This window comes from Pyrgilauda ruficollis, unplaced genomic scaffold (genome assembly GCF_017590135.1).
Source record: "Pyrgilauda ruficollis isolate IOZ18807 unplaced genomic scaffold, ASM1759013v1 scaffold28, whole genome shotgun sequence".
Lineage (NCBI taxonomy): Eukaryota > Metazoa > Chordata > Aves > Passeriformes > Passeridae > Pyrgilauda > Pyrgilauda ruficollis.
The window spans coordinates 3056809-3072531 of NW_024524155.1; the positions used below are offsets into that span (position 1 = coordinate 3056809).

The 15723-nt window shown below is 44.4% G+C and overlaps 1 protein-coding gene across 5 annotated transcripts in view; it reads left to right on the plus strand.

The window, feature by feature from the left end:
- The window catches only part of ESRRB (estrogen related receptor beta), a 126915-nt gene that overhangs the window by 84309 nt on the left and 26883 nt on the right, over positions 1–15723 (plus strand). For all 5 annotated transcript variants that reach the window (XM_041471974.1, XM_041471972.1, XM_041471973.1 and 2 more), the window contains 2 exons: positions 1362–1771; positions 10710–10826. In XM_041471974.1, coding sequence (XP_041327908.1) covers positions 1375–1771; positions 10710–10826 — 514 coding nt within the window. In that variant the 5' untranslated portion in view covers positions 1362–1374. The remainder of the gene's footprint in view (positions 1–1361; positions 1772–10709; positions 10827–15723) is intronic.

Here is a 15723-nt window from a genome sequence, read left to right on the forward strand (position 1 = left end):
TGTGGCAACTCAGGAATAAAATCGAGTGTTGCAGTAAGTAACTTCCTGATACTATTTGTTGAAGAAATGGTTACAATTTAGATTTTCATCTAAAGAGGGAAAAAAAGCAAACAGTGCAAGGAGTTACGTAATATGTAGACTGAAAATAACATTGAAAATATTGTAACGTCACTAGATAATTGATGGCGTTTGCCTTGACTACTGTCCAGACCTTCAGCTGGAGAAGTGATGGAGCAGTGCCAGTTCCATGCTGCTGAGGAGCTGGCTCATTGAACTCTGTTCTGGACTGAACAGAAATAGCCAGACTAGAGGAAGTTCAGAGATGGATGATGAAGCAGATAAGAGATCTGCAAAAACTTCTGCATGGAGAGCAATCATATGGATAATGAAGAGCTGAATGAGGAGAACATGGCAAAACTACATTTCCTGAGAAGGAGAGTCAGGAGATGTTTAGGGAGCCTGACAGGCTGCAAATATATTATAGACAAATAATACTGGGATTTGTTCATACACAGCACAAGTGATCCCTGAAACTCATTGCTGTAAATATCATAAAATTTAGTCTTCCAAAAAAAGACTGACCATTTTTATAAGGAACAAGACTATCTGTGACTAAAATAAATACAAAGTGCTTGAAAAGTTCTTTCCTGAACTGAAATGGTGAAGTTCTTTCCATAAATTTTAGACTATAGAAGTGGAAATTTGTGTGTCCATGCAAAAGCTCAATACTAGTAAATAGAAGGAAAATTAAGATTTAAGATTGAGACAGAAGAAACTTGATCAGATGACTTTTTCCTTCTGTTTCTAAGCTCCTCTTTTAGTGATGATAGTGCAGCAGGGCAGGATAAAGGGTGAGATGGAGTGAGAGAAGGAGTGAAACTTGAAAATTAATCAAAGACTTCATATTACAAAAGAAAAAAATGAAAATCCAATCTGAGCAGGTCTTTTCTGCAGAGTATGCTACTGAACCTTTTGCATAAAGCTATTAACCAACATATTTTTTCCACCTGGGCTGCCACCAGCAAGCTTGTTTCTTTCTGCTGTCTTGGGGTAGATGGTGCTCTGGGTAGATGGTGCTTCTTCAGCACTCATGTCCCTTCCCAGCACTGCAGCCTGTGAACAGCCTGAAATTATGATCTACATGAAGAGCTTTGTCTTTACTCTAGTGTGAGTCTGTGGAGAGCAGGTGGGCTGGTCTTAGTCAGTTGTACCGATATTCCTCAAGAAGAACCTGCATAGGGTTGAACTGCCTGAGCCAACTGGAGTTGGACTGAGGTGGCAAAAGGAGGGCTCTCTTTTGACTAAACCTGGAACCGGGTTTGGCCAGGCAGTTGCTGAGTGCCTTTGCTCTCTCCCTGCAGGCTGCTCGGCAGAATGGCCACGGAGGAGCGGCACCTCTCCTCCAGCTGTGGGTCCTTCATCAAGACCGAGCCCTCCAGCCCATCTTCTGGCATCGACGCCATCAGCCACCACAGCCCAAGCGGCTCCTCCGACGCTAGCGGTGGCTACGGCATCGCCATGGGTGGCCACCCCAATGGCCTAGACTCGCCACCCATGTTCAACGGCACGGGGATTGGCGGCGGGTCCTGCCGAAAGCGTTACGATGACTGCGCCAGCGCCATCATGGAGGACTCACCCACCAAGTGCGAGTACATGCTCAATGCAATCCCCAAGCGGCTGTGCCTGGTGTGTGGGGACATTGCTTCTGGGTACCACTACGGCGTGGCTTCCTGTGAGGCATGTAAAGCCTTCTTCAAGAGGACTATTCAAGGTATGGTGGGAAGGAATGCAAACTGAGGTGTTCACTCCATAGAAATAAAGGGACATGGCCCCAGACATTGCTGAGACTGAGGTGTCATAAAAGGGGGAAAGGGAGAATGAATGTAATGCACTTAACTCTGCATCCTTTTGTGTGCTTCCTCTCTCCTCCTGCTCAGTTCTGGTCCTTCCAAATCAACATGGACATGGAGTTATGCTATGTGATGGTAGGAACCTTTACCAAGTTCCATGCCTGACTGGCTACCAGATCTGGGTATCTGGATTAGTGGATCTTCCTGCCTCTGCTAGTGGCACTGATATTATGAGAATGTGGCAGCTAGTGGAGTAAGGCCTGGAAAGGAAATTCTTTGCTTTTAATGGTGTTTTAAGGCCCATTCGAATGCTTCTGTCAAGAGATGGAATTTATGTAGACATATCTGCACCTTGAGGTGAAAGCTCCAGCATTACAAGAGTAGAGAAATTCTACTGTCCTACCAGTCCTGATATATAGCAATGAACTCCACACAAACCCCAGCACAAATCTGGACAGAGAACTTTTGTGACAGTCAGTCTTTTTCTCCTTTTCTAGTTTCACCAACCTTTTTAATTAAGATGCAGATTCTTTGAAGATAAAAAAACTAGGCATTGAAGAAGATGAAGTTTTTGTCAGTCTCACTAAGGATGAGCAATTCCTCAGGCAATTTTGAAAACCTCAATGCATGCATGTGTAGATGAATTGCAGTGTGTTGTTCCTTCATGTACAATTCACATATGAGGAGTATGGCGTGTCCTGACTGCCAAAAGTGTGCTTGCAGATGTGCACATGTGCAGCTACAATATAATCAAAAGCAGGAGTGCATCCAAACAACTTCCAATATCCGTGGATGCTTGGGTATACTTATATACACATGCCCCATGTGAACAAACATGCCTGGATGTTCAGATACACCCTTTGTTTCCTCCACTAACTGGAAAAAGGACAGGATCATTCATCTGCCAGTGGGAAGTGTGTTGGGTTTGCCCAAGTACGGAATGCTGACTGAAGGCAGGTCTACAGTTAGCAGGCAGCTGTGCATGTACTTGGCTCTTGGCTGGGGTTAGTCCACCACGTCAATACTTCCTTGCCTCCTGTGAAATTAAAGAAATGCACATGTGGAGAGACCACTCTGTTAATTAAATGGATCTGGTTACACCCTGTTGCTGGGGATGTTCAACTGTTGAACAGTACAGAGTGCAGTTTATCCCAGGTCTCTGCAAAAGTCACTATATCTATCTTGTTTTCATAGATTTCAGATATCTCCCCTTAATGTGGAAATCCAGCTGTGGAAATAATTACTCTGCCCCACTGATACTTCCTTCTTCATGGCCATCTCTAGTGCATTGGCCTGTTCCCTGGTTCCCTGTCTGTGATTTGTCATTGCTGAATCTCTGTGACTGAATGTGAACTTTTACTTGCATTTCTGTCAGCTCTGACTCCATCCCTTCTCCAGCCCTTGGACCTTTCCTAGTGTTCCTTTTAGATACATTCAGGTGCTCAAGCAGGGACAGGGTAGCACTCTGAAGCAAAGTCCTGGTGTCTCCTAATACACGAAAAGACCAGATAATTAACCCTTCATGGAAGTGATAGTGGAGGACCTCTGTGGCAGAGCAGAGGAGATCCTGAGAAGGAGAAAAAGAAATATGAACTTTTGATTCTCTCTCAAAATTCTTCAAAAGAAAATTATGCATGGTAGCAGAACATGGAGCCTGTATCAGCCAGGTGATATGCCAGCTGACTGAATCCCAAGAGGGGAGAGTGCTTCCCTCCATCTTCCTTTCCCTAGCAGAGCCATAGTCTTTCTCCCTGTGGTTCCCTAATTGATTGCCTGTTAACATGTAGCAGACGGGGGGGAAAGGAGTAAGTGGAAATTTCTCTCACCCTGTCATCAGCTTGGGTTGGCAACTGAGGTACTAAAATGCTTTTATTCCTAAGAGTGTGAGAGTCAAGTGTGCTGTGCCTGAGAGTGAGCAATTTCAGCTATGGAGCTGAAGGCTGAGCCCAGGGAAGCGGGCAGCAAACAGGTCTGCAGAGTTTGGCTGTGTTAAGAAAATGCACCGTTCCCAGGGTGCTGCTGCTGTGGGCTTGATATCCAAGTATAGCCCTGCCTGTGCAGGGGAAAAGGATTGAAGGATCATACAAAAGAGAAGACAAGTGGCAAGAGTTTTTCCAAAAGGTGTTTATCCTGCAACTCTATTACATTCAGTAGCTGTTTTAAGCATCTAATAGACAAAGTGAAAACCTCTTCATCCAGGCCACCCAACACTGATGTAGGCTTTGCAGAAAGCATGCAGATGTGTATGTTGTATAACTGCATTCCCAGTATCCTAGTACCAAAATCTTGCCATGATTCAGTATGTGGGGGCGGCATTGACTCAGTGGTTTGAGCACTGAGATGGAGCAATGATCCCAGGATTTCCCAGATGTTCAAGAGATGAAATAGGTAAATTCATCATCAGGCTTTTGTGGTCTTGGACAAGCCACTTCACTTCTCTGTGCTTGAGTATTGGCAGGTGAAAAACCAATGAATACCATGACGGTACTTACTCTGCTGGCCTTACACGTGCATGCTGCCATAAAATGGGTCTAAATCTGTGCTGAGTTACTAAACTACTGCAGCCCTATCTAGGTACCCCTGATCATGAAGCAGAGCTTCACATGGAGTCCCACTTCCAACTAGCCCTGCACCCTACCCCTGCTACAAATTACTCTGTGCCTATTAAGGTTTTTTAAGCTGCATTAACTCACATAAAACCCGCATATCTTGAGGCAAGGGTGTCTTGCAATGGCCTTTTGACTCCCTCTGCTGCTCTAGCAGCAGCAGGAAGAAGGTCCAATCCAGCTGCAGACCTTCTTTAAGCATGATGACTTTTTTGCAGCTCATTTTCACTTGGCCAGGTGAGGCCAGGTTGTCATGGACAACACAAGAGCTGCTGCTTTTTAAATGATGGGGAGAAGATAGACTGAGAGGCAGTATGGACATGGCTGATTATCTCTGAGGTCGCTAATATTGCTGTGTGGGAGTTTTCTGTCAGTAGGATATTTCCAAAGAAAAGTGGAATTTTTATCAAGTCAGATTTCCTCAAGAAAAATTTTGATAATAGGAGAAAATAAAGAAGGCAGGAAAATCCAAACCACTTATTCCCTTCTAGCTGAAATGGAGTGTTTGTTTTTCCTGAGCTAGGACAGGAAGACAGGATCACCCAATGCCTCCTTAACCTGTCCCACAGATTGTGGGGAAATGTCACACCTCTGTCCTTTCTTATGTTATGTTACATTGCCCAAGGATCAAGGCCTGGAAACCTGTGTGGCATTTCCACTTGGCAGGATTGGCAATGCTTGAGACAGAAAAGTGAAAACCTGAGGTGAGATGAGAGAACACATCCCTGGGCTGCAGGTCTTTCTCTCTGAACATAATATTTTGATCCCCAGGATTGTACTACCCATGCTTTGAAGCAGTCAGAAATCCTAAACTGACCTGAAGCATTTTCAGTCTCAGCTAGGCTGTCAGACAAAATTTTAATCCTGTTTCTCTATCATTGTACTGTTTCATGGGATTATATTCTAGTAGCAGTTTGCTTTTACCTTACCTGAGTGTGAATATTGTGGAATGTGCAATCTAGTGGAGATAGGAGAGAATCTGAATTTCAGACATGTTTAAGTGTGCTGCTGTTGGTGCTCCAGAGAGGTCTGGTTTGAAACAAAAGATTTAATGTAGCTTAATGTAAAAGAATGGGTCTGTTGCATAAAAGATGGTTTGGGATGTTTATAAATAAACCTTTTAAAATTTCTGTTCCATGGAAATCCTAATTAGTTCTTTCATCCAAATTTAGACAAAGGCAAATACTGGATTTTTTTTACAGGATAGAAATTCTCAATCAAAGTCTATTCCTTCTCTCAATAGTTTGCTCAGTAGGTAGAGCATTGTGTATCAGTCAAATAGATTGTCATTCTCGTTTGTTCATTAATTGTTACAACTAGTAGGTAGTTTTGCCTGCTTTGAATATTAACTAATAATAGTGCTGTGTAATGATATGAGTCCTTTATTATTAAATATACTCATGACTATGACTACCTTGCATCTATTTTTCATCTTCAAATGGTGAAAATAAAGGCTATTTCTAAAATGACCCATTATTATAATATAAAAGCTCAAAGCTCAGAAAAACATTGGAGATTCAGAGAAAAGAGACACATTTACCATCATCTTCTGGATAGGAAAGTTGTGTTAGGCAAAGTGCCTGCATCTGTGGATTTCCAGCTTGAGTCTGGCAAGCTTCAAATGGTGTAGCAACAGAACTGCTGTGTTGGGATGCCTTTACACCAGTAAGGGGCTTAAAACGTGGATAATGCAGCTCAGAAGACTTGTAGGGATGTATAATAGGCTTGTAATAAAGTCTTCTAGGGCTTTCTGGTTGTTGTTGTGGTGCTTGGAGTGGCTCCTAGGAAGAGGAGTGGTTGACAGAGGTTTTCCTGAGCAGAAGAGCATTACAATCCACACTCACAAAGCAGGTTTTGTGTCCATACAGTAGCAGCCACATCAGCTGGGCACTGTCCTGTCCTTCTGTCCTTCTCAGAAATGTGCCTGCTACTTTTCAGGTGGGAGTTCACAGCTTTCCAAAATCTTCTAAAGCTTACCCAGGGAAAGTGCAGTATTTCATGATCTAGTCCTTGACTGCTGCTTACTATTCACAGATCACCTGAACTTAAAAAACCATCTTCAGTGCAACCTCAACTCTATTAATCTAGTGTTTTCTGTTTGCCTCAGTACATCTGTACAGCAAGCTCTGTGCAGAAGGATCTTTTATGTGGAAGTTCTGTAAAATATTTCTGTGACTGAAACCCTATAGACAAATTTGCTGCCAGTAGGGAGCCCCAGAACCCCTATCCTGCATGCTTGTGCAAGCAGGAGGCTGATTTGAGTGAGGTTTTGTGAAATGTCCCTGCTTTCTTTTGTGAGCAGGAGCCAGGTGTGCCACCCTGAAGAGGCAAACAGTGCTGGTGTTACCCCTATATGTATCCCGTTTTCTTTGTAGCATCATTTGAATCCTTTTCTTTGAAAGCTGAGGATTAAAAAATAACTTTTATTACCTCATGCAGATCACTGAGAGGTTTTCCTCTGATTTTCACAAAGTACCTCTCTTCACACCAGGGCTTGAGCTATGATGCCTCAGTTGGAAGGACTCATTTAAGTGAACAGCAACGAAGAAACGAGAAAAAGCAAGATGGGCTTTTTTAGCAATCAGACGCTGAAAATTATTTAAGAACTTCCTTGGCTATTTTTATCTAGTCTTTCCTGAGTTTCCTTGCAGAAAGGCTTTCTAGAAAGGTAAAATCAGTAAGCAGGGAGTAGCTTGTGTCCCAAGTGCTGTACTGATTTCAGGCTCTGTTCCCCTGAGGACTCTATCCCTAATTTAAGCAGGAGATGGGTGCAATTTTTTTGTGTTCCCCAAGCTCAGGGAGACATTCTTGTCTTCCCAGTCCATCCTGTTCCAGAGAGGTAGGGTGACTGTAGGGTCTCTTGAATGACCAAGTTTTGGTGTACAATTTTCAGGTGCTCCTATTACGTGTGCACTAGAAATTATGTTCCAAATTGTTTAACAGTCAGAGGTCTAATTTTGCAGAAAATAGAGTAGTTTTGCAGTTCTCCAGCATAAAAAAGCATGTTCTATCACTTTAATAGTCCTTTGCTGTTTTGTAGCATCTCTCATCTAAGGGCTTTAAAGTACAGTTACACCTTAATGAATAAAGACTCACAATCTCTCCAAAAGGTAGGTTTGGTGTTCATTTCATTTTGCAGATGAGCAAACTAGGACATGGCGAGGAAGTGATTTGACCTCCAAGGTGATATATGGAGGTTTAGAAGAAATCCAAACTCTGATCTGTTCACCTACCACTTGATTTTTGAAGCCGTTTTTAAGGTAAATCTTGTGCCATGGCATTGGTGAGGTTCTACCATTTTTTTCAGATCAAATGTAAATATTTTCTACGTAAAGGAAATCTCTCTGATAAGCAACAGCTCAAAGCAAGGCCTTGTCTATTGAATTATCCCTTTTTTTGCCCCTTCCTTCTGGGTCACATAATCTACAGTTCATGACACACAGAGACTTGACTCACATCTTGTAGTTTCATACAGAGTTGTTGTTCATGTCTTTGTGCACCTTTGTGTGCTGACACTCTTCTGCAGGACTTTGCAGCATCCCCAGCTGCTGCAGTGAAGGGAAGCTCTCTCCGAGGCCCCTGTGCTGGCAGCTGGGCTGGTGGTGTGACTGCCAGCCACTGGGAGGCTGTTGGAATTTCGATGAGTTAATCTCATCACTTTATCACAGGGCACTTACAGAAATTACAGGGAGCTGTGAGCAACTCACTGTGCTGGCAGCCAGCCCCAGGACCCATAAAAGAAATTGAGACACAAAAAAAATAAATAAATCCGAGAACTCTGGTAAACTTTTGGAAATGACAGGTTTTTTTCTGGTCGAGTTCTGCTTGGGTAATGCTGATTGTGCCTTCCCTAGTGATGCCCCTGCTTTCTGCAGTAATGACAGGCATTGCCCCCAGCTGTGGCTCTCAATCTCTGCAGTGCACAGCATCTTTGGGGGCTTGATATAAAACTCCCAGTGCTTAGATTCCTCTGAGGCTCCTTTAGCAATCATGATCCCAGCACAGACGTGTCTTTGAGAGCTGCTTATTCAAGCTGCACACAGAGTGTGTATATGGTAACTAGTACCTACACATCTCTGAGACTCTCCCATTTAGTGGTGATGTGGGATTTCTAGACTCTTTCCACTCTATGCTTGTCAAAGGATCCAGGGAATAGAGGCATGGGGAAGCTTGGGGATCTGCTTGACACTGTGGAGGGACCTTGAGCTTCCAGATGCGAGCTGTCACTGTCTCCCACTGCTGTAAAGGCTCGGTGCCCTTGCAGTAGTGTCTCTGTGTTAGGGGGAAAATTTTTGGCTTTTGGACCACAAAACATGAAATCTTGCATCTCTCCAGAGCTCTGATCCTGTCTTTGGTGAGAAAGGTTTGCATTCAAACAAAGGCAAAACCTCCCAAAGTGAGACTGTGTCTTAAGTTTTTTCCCAGGTTTGTTCCTGCTCTGTTCCTTCCTGTGTGGGGCACAGCAAGTATCTGATCATGAGATCAAGGCCTCCATACTCAAGGGTCTGTAATGTGCTGGAGCTCTGTGTCTAGGACAGGAATTGGTTTATTTCCTTGAGATCTAGCTTGAATCTCAATTTCCAGCTCTCTTGATACATGGCTGGCTATTGAAATTCAGATGCTGCACAATGACGAAATACAGCCTGAATGGAAGCAACTTGTGCAGCACACTCTGCTCTTGCTGACAAACTGCATTTGGGGCCAGATGAGCAGTGGTGAGAGGAATGGGCTGGTTGGGCTGAAGCTTAGGGGGAAGTTGCAAGTCTTATGACAAAACAAGAAGCAAGAGGAGCAATGTTTATAGCGAGTAGGCTGACCACCTTTAGGCTTTGGGGGTTGTGTGCTCCTGGAGTTTCACTCAGCATGGGCCAAGAATAATGAGATAAATCAAATGGTGCTTTCTTTCTTTTGATTCTGTGCTGTTTTTCCACTGAGAAATCCGGAGGGCTTTCCAATAGCCTAGTGAACCCCAAGGTCTATTCACCACCCCCAGAGATTGATATGTATCAGATTGTTGATCTTTAGAGAGGGAATGGTCTTGCACAAAACAAAAAATCCATTATAAAAGTAGGAATAAAAATCAAGTCCTGCCCCAGTATTACTAAACTGTAAACTATACTTCTAATCTGATGCTATACAAAGTCCATACTGTGTGTTCTCTCAGCTCTTACCTACACTTCTCCCTACAGGTCTTACTGAAATATCAAACCTCAGTTTCCTCAGTTTCCTGCTGTAAATCATTAAAGTGTTGTTCCACTGATGTAGAGCTTAGGTACCTTTTTCAGTGCTGCCCGATTTACCAGTAACTAGACTGCCTTAAATGTATTGTCACTGTCAATGCGTCAGTGCCAAGTTTAGATTTCCAGTCCAGCTCCACAGCAAACATTGCATAGCCCTCTTCAGAAACATCAGCTCAAAGTGAATGGCAGGATTGAGACAGCCATTTGTGTTTGTTGTCTTCTAGTACTAAATAATTGTTGCCTTACACTGTGTTCCAGAATAATTCTACTTACACCCTTTTATCAGACTCTTGCATCCATGCTTTGGTTATATTGTTGGCTTAAAATAAAATGTGATTAGACATAAATTTGGGATGCTTCTTTCTCATTTTGTCTTATAGGCAGTGTTGAGAGATGATCACAAATAAAAGGGAATAAGGAAAGTGGGAAGAGGGAAAGAATCCTGTGTAAAGGATGAGAGCAGGTGCACAAGGACTAATAAAGTAAAAATGTAAAGATTTGCACAGAGAACCATGTTCATTTTACAGGACATGTTATCTACCTTTCTCAGTGCAGACCTATTGCTTCCGTGCTACCTGTAGTATGGCAGCTGGCAGGAGGAAGCAAAGGAGGACATGCTGTCTCTGAGCTCCCTGGTTGCCCAAGCAGGACAAGAAACTTGGGCGGGTGATATCCATCCCACAGACATATGGAGCAAGACTGGCAGCAAAGGAAGTTCTAGTAATGTCTGAACTGCTCCCACTCTCATCCCTGGACTTCAGGGAACAGGCCAGGTTTCAAGGGGTGCAGCACAAGGGATGATGGCATGCCTGGAGGACACGTGCCTGAAAGCCCAGCACTGCTGTCATCCCCTTGGCTAGGTCAGCAGGGTAAAGGATTTGTGTGTAAGTGAATGAGCAAACATGCAACATTTACAGACTGATGGTGGTGGAAATACCTGGGCACTGCAGCCTGCCCCTGGATCCATAGGGAGAACATGATTCCTGGGTGACCATCTCTGTGTTTGCTTACAGGGAATATTGAATACAGCTGCCCGGCCACCAATGAGTGTGAGATCACGAAACGGAGGCGCAAGTCCTGTCAGGCCTGTCGCTTCATGAAATGCCTCAAAGTGGGGATGCTAAAAGAAGGTAAGACAGAGTCAGAATGAAATTTTTCTCTGTCCCCACAGTGCCTGGGATTCCATACCTTGCAGAATCCCCCAGGCTAACTACATGCTTGCCCTCTTTGTGTTTCTGAACCTATCTTTCTACAGGCCTTGTAAGAGAGTGAGGATGGGCAGTGACCAGGAGGGCAGTCTAGAGAGGACAGTGGTTCTAGTCAGTGCTCTCATGCTCCGGTATTAAATAACTGGAAACTGGTGGTGCCAGACTCTTTCCTTTCCCAAAGGAATCCTGGGCTGCAGGGTGTTTATCTTCTCTTGCGCTCTAGTCATTTTTTGGTGTTGAGGAGGAGAGGCTCTTTTGTGATCATTACTAGGTTGGCAGCTCTTCATAAGGGAAGGATGGAGTTAATGCAGAGCTGTGGCACAGTGTGCAATTAAAGTCTGCCTGTATTACCACTCAGGAGACTTTCTGAAGATGGTTGGTAGCATAAGTTTGTCTGGGAGCTGTGGGTCCCCTGCCCTGCATACTCAGCCTGTGTTTTGCTCAGCCTATTGATCTGTTCAGTGCTCTTTGAGCAGTGTTCAGCTTCTCTCCTGTGCTGTTTTTCCTCCCACACCCCCCTTTTCAATCCTTGTCCATTCAAGAGGAACCACAGGGAATTCAGTGGCAATTAAACACATTCTTATGGATTGACTTTAAAGGTTTGTTTCCCTTGGGTCCCTCTGGGAAAGGCAGTGAGGGGAGGAGGGGAAGGAGGGAGAAGCACTGCACATAGCCTTCTGCATTGCTACACCAGCAGAGCGAGGTCCTCTCAGCTTAACCACAAGAAACAGCCTCTGGCTGTGGTTATGCACGAGTCCTATATGCTGGAGCCAAGATGCCAGCATACAACTTTCTTCCAGCTCATAACATCACAGCAGCTGGTAATAAATTGTACAATGTCAGTTGAGTGTGTATTGCTTCTCACTAGAGCTCTCTCATTTCTTGAGAGGCAGGTTGATGGCAGCCAGTGTTGTTAAGAATGTAGATTAGACATTAAACCCATTTTGTTCTTTGATGGATGTGTAGTTTCTGTGGTTAAATATCTTTCTTCTACAGCACACCTGTTACCATGGGGAGGAGATACAAACTTCTGCAGTTCAGCCCTTCCTGACCTAGGTGTAGAGGTGGTAGACTCACAGGATCTTGATCTCCTACTGGGAGGGAGGCACCTACTTTGTAGTTAGAGACCACTGGAAACCTGCTTCTCTTCGTGTGGTAGTTCAGGGAGGGGATGTATCCCATTGCCCACTAAAGCAAATACACACTGGTGACACTGGCTTTAGTGGGAGTGCAGGTTGTTAATGCCCTATTCATATGAATCCCACAAAACAACCTTAAACACCTGTAGTGGCCCCAGTCATTCTGCAGAGCAGCAGCACAGGTTCAGGCTTGCTGGCTGCCAGTGTTTGTGCTGTCCTGCTTCTGAGCAGTCGAGTCTCTTGGAGCTGGCAGCTGGGGGAGCAGTCACAGGAGCCGTGCTGGTGTGCTGGCTGTGTGGTCAGGGATCTCTGCTTCCAGTTCTGGGAGTTCAGCACTGTTCAGAGCAGGGTCCTGTGAAGGGTTTTATGTCTTAGCCCCAAGTTCTGTCTAAACAGTTAACTCCTTCTAGACCAGAGTTCGTCTGGAAAGCAGTGTAAATTCACTCACACCCTACTGTGTCTGAACTCCCAAACCCTGTGGATACTACTTGTGGCAAACTGAAATTTGACTCTATGCCTGCTTTTGTGCTGAAGTGTATTTAGTTATTCATATAGGGATTGATCAGGCATCATTAAAGTCACTGGGGAAGGGTGGTTTGCTATTGATGTTAGTGTATCTATGATCCTGCCCATAATATTTAAAGCTGTGGAAAATACAGCATAAAGATTTATTGATAGCAATGGGATACAAGAGCACATGATAATATCAAGAAGAGCAGAGGAGACTAGCAATCTGCAAATAGGGGTCCTGTGTCCTAACAGAGAGTGGTCAAGTGATTGGGCAGGCATCTTTTTTTCTTTCTTTTGCTCAGTATCCCAAGCTGAGAAATAAGGGTCATACTGCTTTGCTTTGCAAAATAATTGTGAGGACCAATTAGTTAACTTCATGTGAAGCTAGGTGGAAGCACAAAGTATTAGTATACAGAGTTCAATCAATACACATCTTTAAAAGCCAAATCCAAGAAGGGAGAAAAACGGTGTCACACAATTTGGTCTCCACAGAGCCAAGAGTTTCTAGAAAGAACAAATCCATAATTGTTTGAATTGCTCAAAATGCAGAATTGACAAGGGATTTCAGATTAGAAAAGGTCCATTGGTCTTTTCCATCTCTGATCTGTCATGCTATTAGCTCATCCATCCCTTTTCTCTGCCAAGGCACGAGTGTTCCCAACTGTACCATTCTAGTAGTTTAACTGTTTTTAAGAATCCCTGATGTTTTGGTTTCCCCAGAGAGCCTATTCTGCAGTCCCAAACTCTCATTAGGACAAGATGTCTCTTGATATTTGGGTTATGATTATTTTTCCTTTTAATAGATCCACTTCCTACTTTGCCTTGATGTACCTGTCTCATCATCCCTGGGTTCATGCATGGCAGAAGGTTGCTAAACCATGTTCTTTGTCCTGCTTGATTATCAAAAGTTTGGAGAAAAGCAGTCTTTTGGTTAAAGATCGAGAAATCAGTTCTTCTCTTCACAGTTTTCTCCTTGATGTCCTTGGGCAAGCCACTGGGCTTGAAACTCAGTGGGGGTGTTTCTGGTAAAGAAACTGTCCTTTTGCTCAAGAAGAATATGATATTCCATTAGTAACTAGTTAAGGGCTTCATGGTTTCTTCTAATTTTCCTGATTATTGTTGCCATACATGATGCCACCTCCTGCCTGCTGGGCGTGTGGCGTTACCTTGTTCTTGAAGCAGAAGGCATCAGTACTCAAAGATGGCAAAAAACAAATACCCGTGACTTCAAGGTCTGCTTTGCGCTTGAAATGCTCAGCTTGATGCTGCAGGATACTTGGATCCTGCCCTTGGGGACTGCACATACGGGTCACCAGACATGTCTTCTCCCTGCATAGGCTGCAGCTAGGCAGAAAGCTGTGAGCTCCCTTTAAGATCCAGGGAGACTGGCCCTGACATAGACGTGCAGGTTATTCAGGCAATGCCGAGTGAATGAGGATCAGGGCAGGAAGAGAGCCAATGGAGCAATCAATAGGTGTCTCAGATATCCAGGCCACTTTCTTTAAGAGAGCTCTGATCAATGTATTGCAGCAAGGGAACTGCACGGACACCAGAGCTTTGCTGTCTCAGGTTCTCCTGGTGTGGTGCTGCAGAGCAGGCAGGACTCACTGGGGAAAGTGGCAAGCAGAAAGCTCTGCCCACGGAGCCCAGCTGGCTCAGATGTCTGAAGTGTTGGCCTGTCTGGCTGTCTGTCTCTCACTTTCCCCTTCCATCTGGAGTGCGCTCCCAAGGGAGCATTAATTAGCCCTAGCAGGCTCGTATAGGAGCCTGCTGAATCTCAAGTCCAGCATTCCAGCAGTGTTCATGTAGGGATGCACTGTCCCCAGAAAATCTGTGCTCTGCTGCTCTTTGCCTTGCTGCACCACCAGCCTGCAGGCAGTGGTGGTGATCGGCATCTTCACAGCTTTGTCCAGTAGAATTGCATGTCCCTCTGCTCTGCAAAAATCAGGGAAACCAGTGATACTGCTCACCCCAAATGGGGAAGGTAATGTCTGGTGTTGGGGGACAACCAGTGCAGGAAAAGTGTGCCCTGCAACTTGCAGTGGAGAGGCATTGTTCAGAGCTGGGAATCCCAGGGTTTGTCCAGCCCATGGCCTCTCTTTGCTCCCATTGCTGTCTGTTTCTTGTGCCTCCAATTACAAAGTGTAGTTCTTTAACTGTGGGCTCTACAGAGTAGATCTAGATCTTCCTGGATTTCTGGAGAGAAATTTCGACAGTTTGGCTCCTCAAAACCTCTTTTAAAAACTCAGTATACCTTGTCAGTTTTTGGAATAATATACCCTTGCCATTCATGCTCTAGCTACCTATAACCTTTCTGTTCTACAGCAATTTGTTTGTCTTCAAGAGGCAGATGTAATTTCAGATGACACGATGCTTGTGTATGTGGGCTCAGAGGTTTCATTTTGGGCATTGATTGGCTGGTTAAACATGAGCTCACCACTTTGCCCTCCACACCTGTGCTGCCTCTCTGAACCTGGGGCACCCCAGGTCCTGCAGAACATGGGGCACCTCCTCTTCTCTGACCTTGGTATCTGTAGGCCTGTTTATTCTGTATTTTCTCATGCCTCTCTCTCAGCTGCTTTTACCCCTTCTTGAATTTGTTATCACAGAGGCACCACCAGCACTGCTGAGCTTTGGGCAATGGTGGGTTCATTTTGGAGCTGTCTGGAGTGGGCGTAGGGCAGTTTCTGATGTCTTCTCACAGAAACCACACCTGCAGTCTCCTACTACAAAAATTTTGTCACATAAATGCAGTACTGCCCATGAAAGGGAAATGTTCTGAGATCATCAGAAGAGGGATGGGGATAACAGGTGAATTGCAATGAAACATCAAGGCCTCTCATTACAAAACTCATCTTTGGCTGGAAATGACAGGCAGGTGGAGAAGACATATCAAACCATGCCACACCAAAGAGAACAGACTGGCTGTTGTCTGGCTGTTTGGTCCTTTCTCTTGTGAAAGCTCTGCAGAACTTTTTCTTCGAAGGATTGTATTGTTTCTAAAGCTGTGTTGTTCCCTGTTCTGTGCTGTTACATCTGCAGAGACCCAAATGGAGCATAAACATTTCTGAAAAGGAGGCAAAGCTGGGTCATGAAAAGCTTTTCATGAAGTGAATGCACATGCAAATGTGTCACATCACAGCAGAAAACCACACAGCAAAGAAAATGTC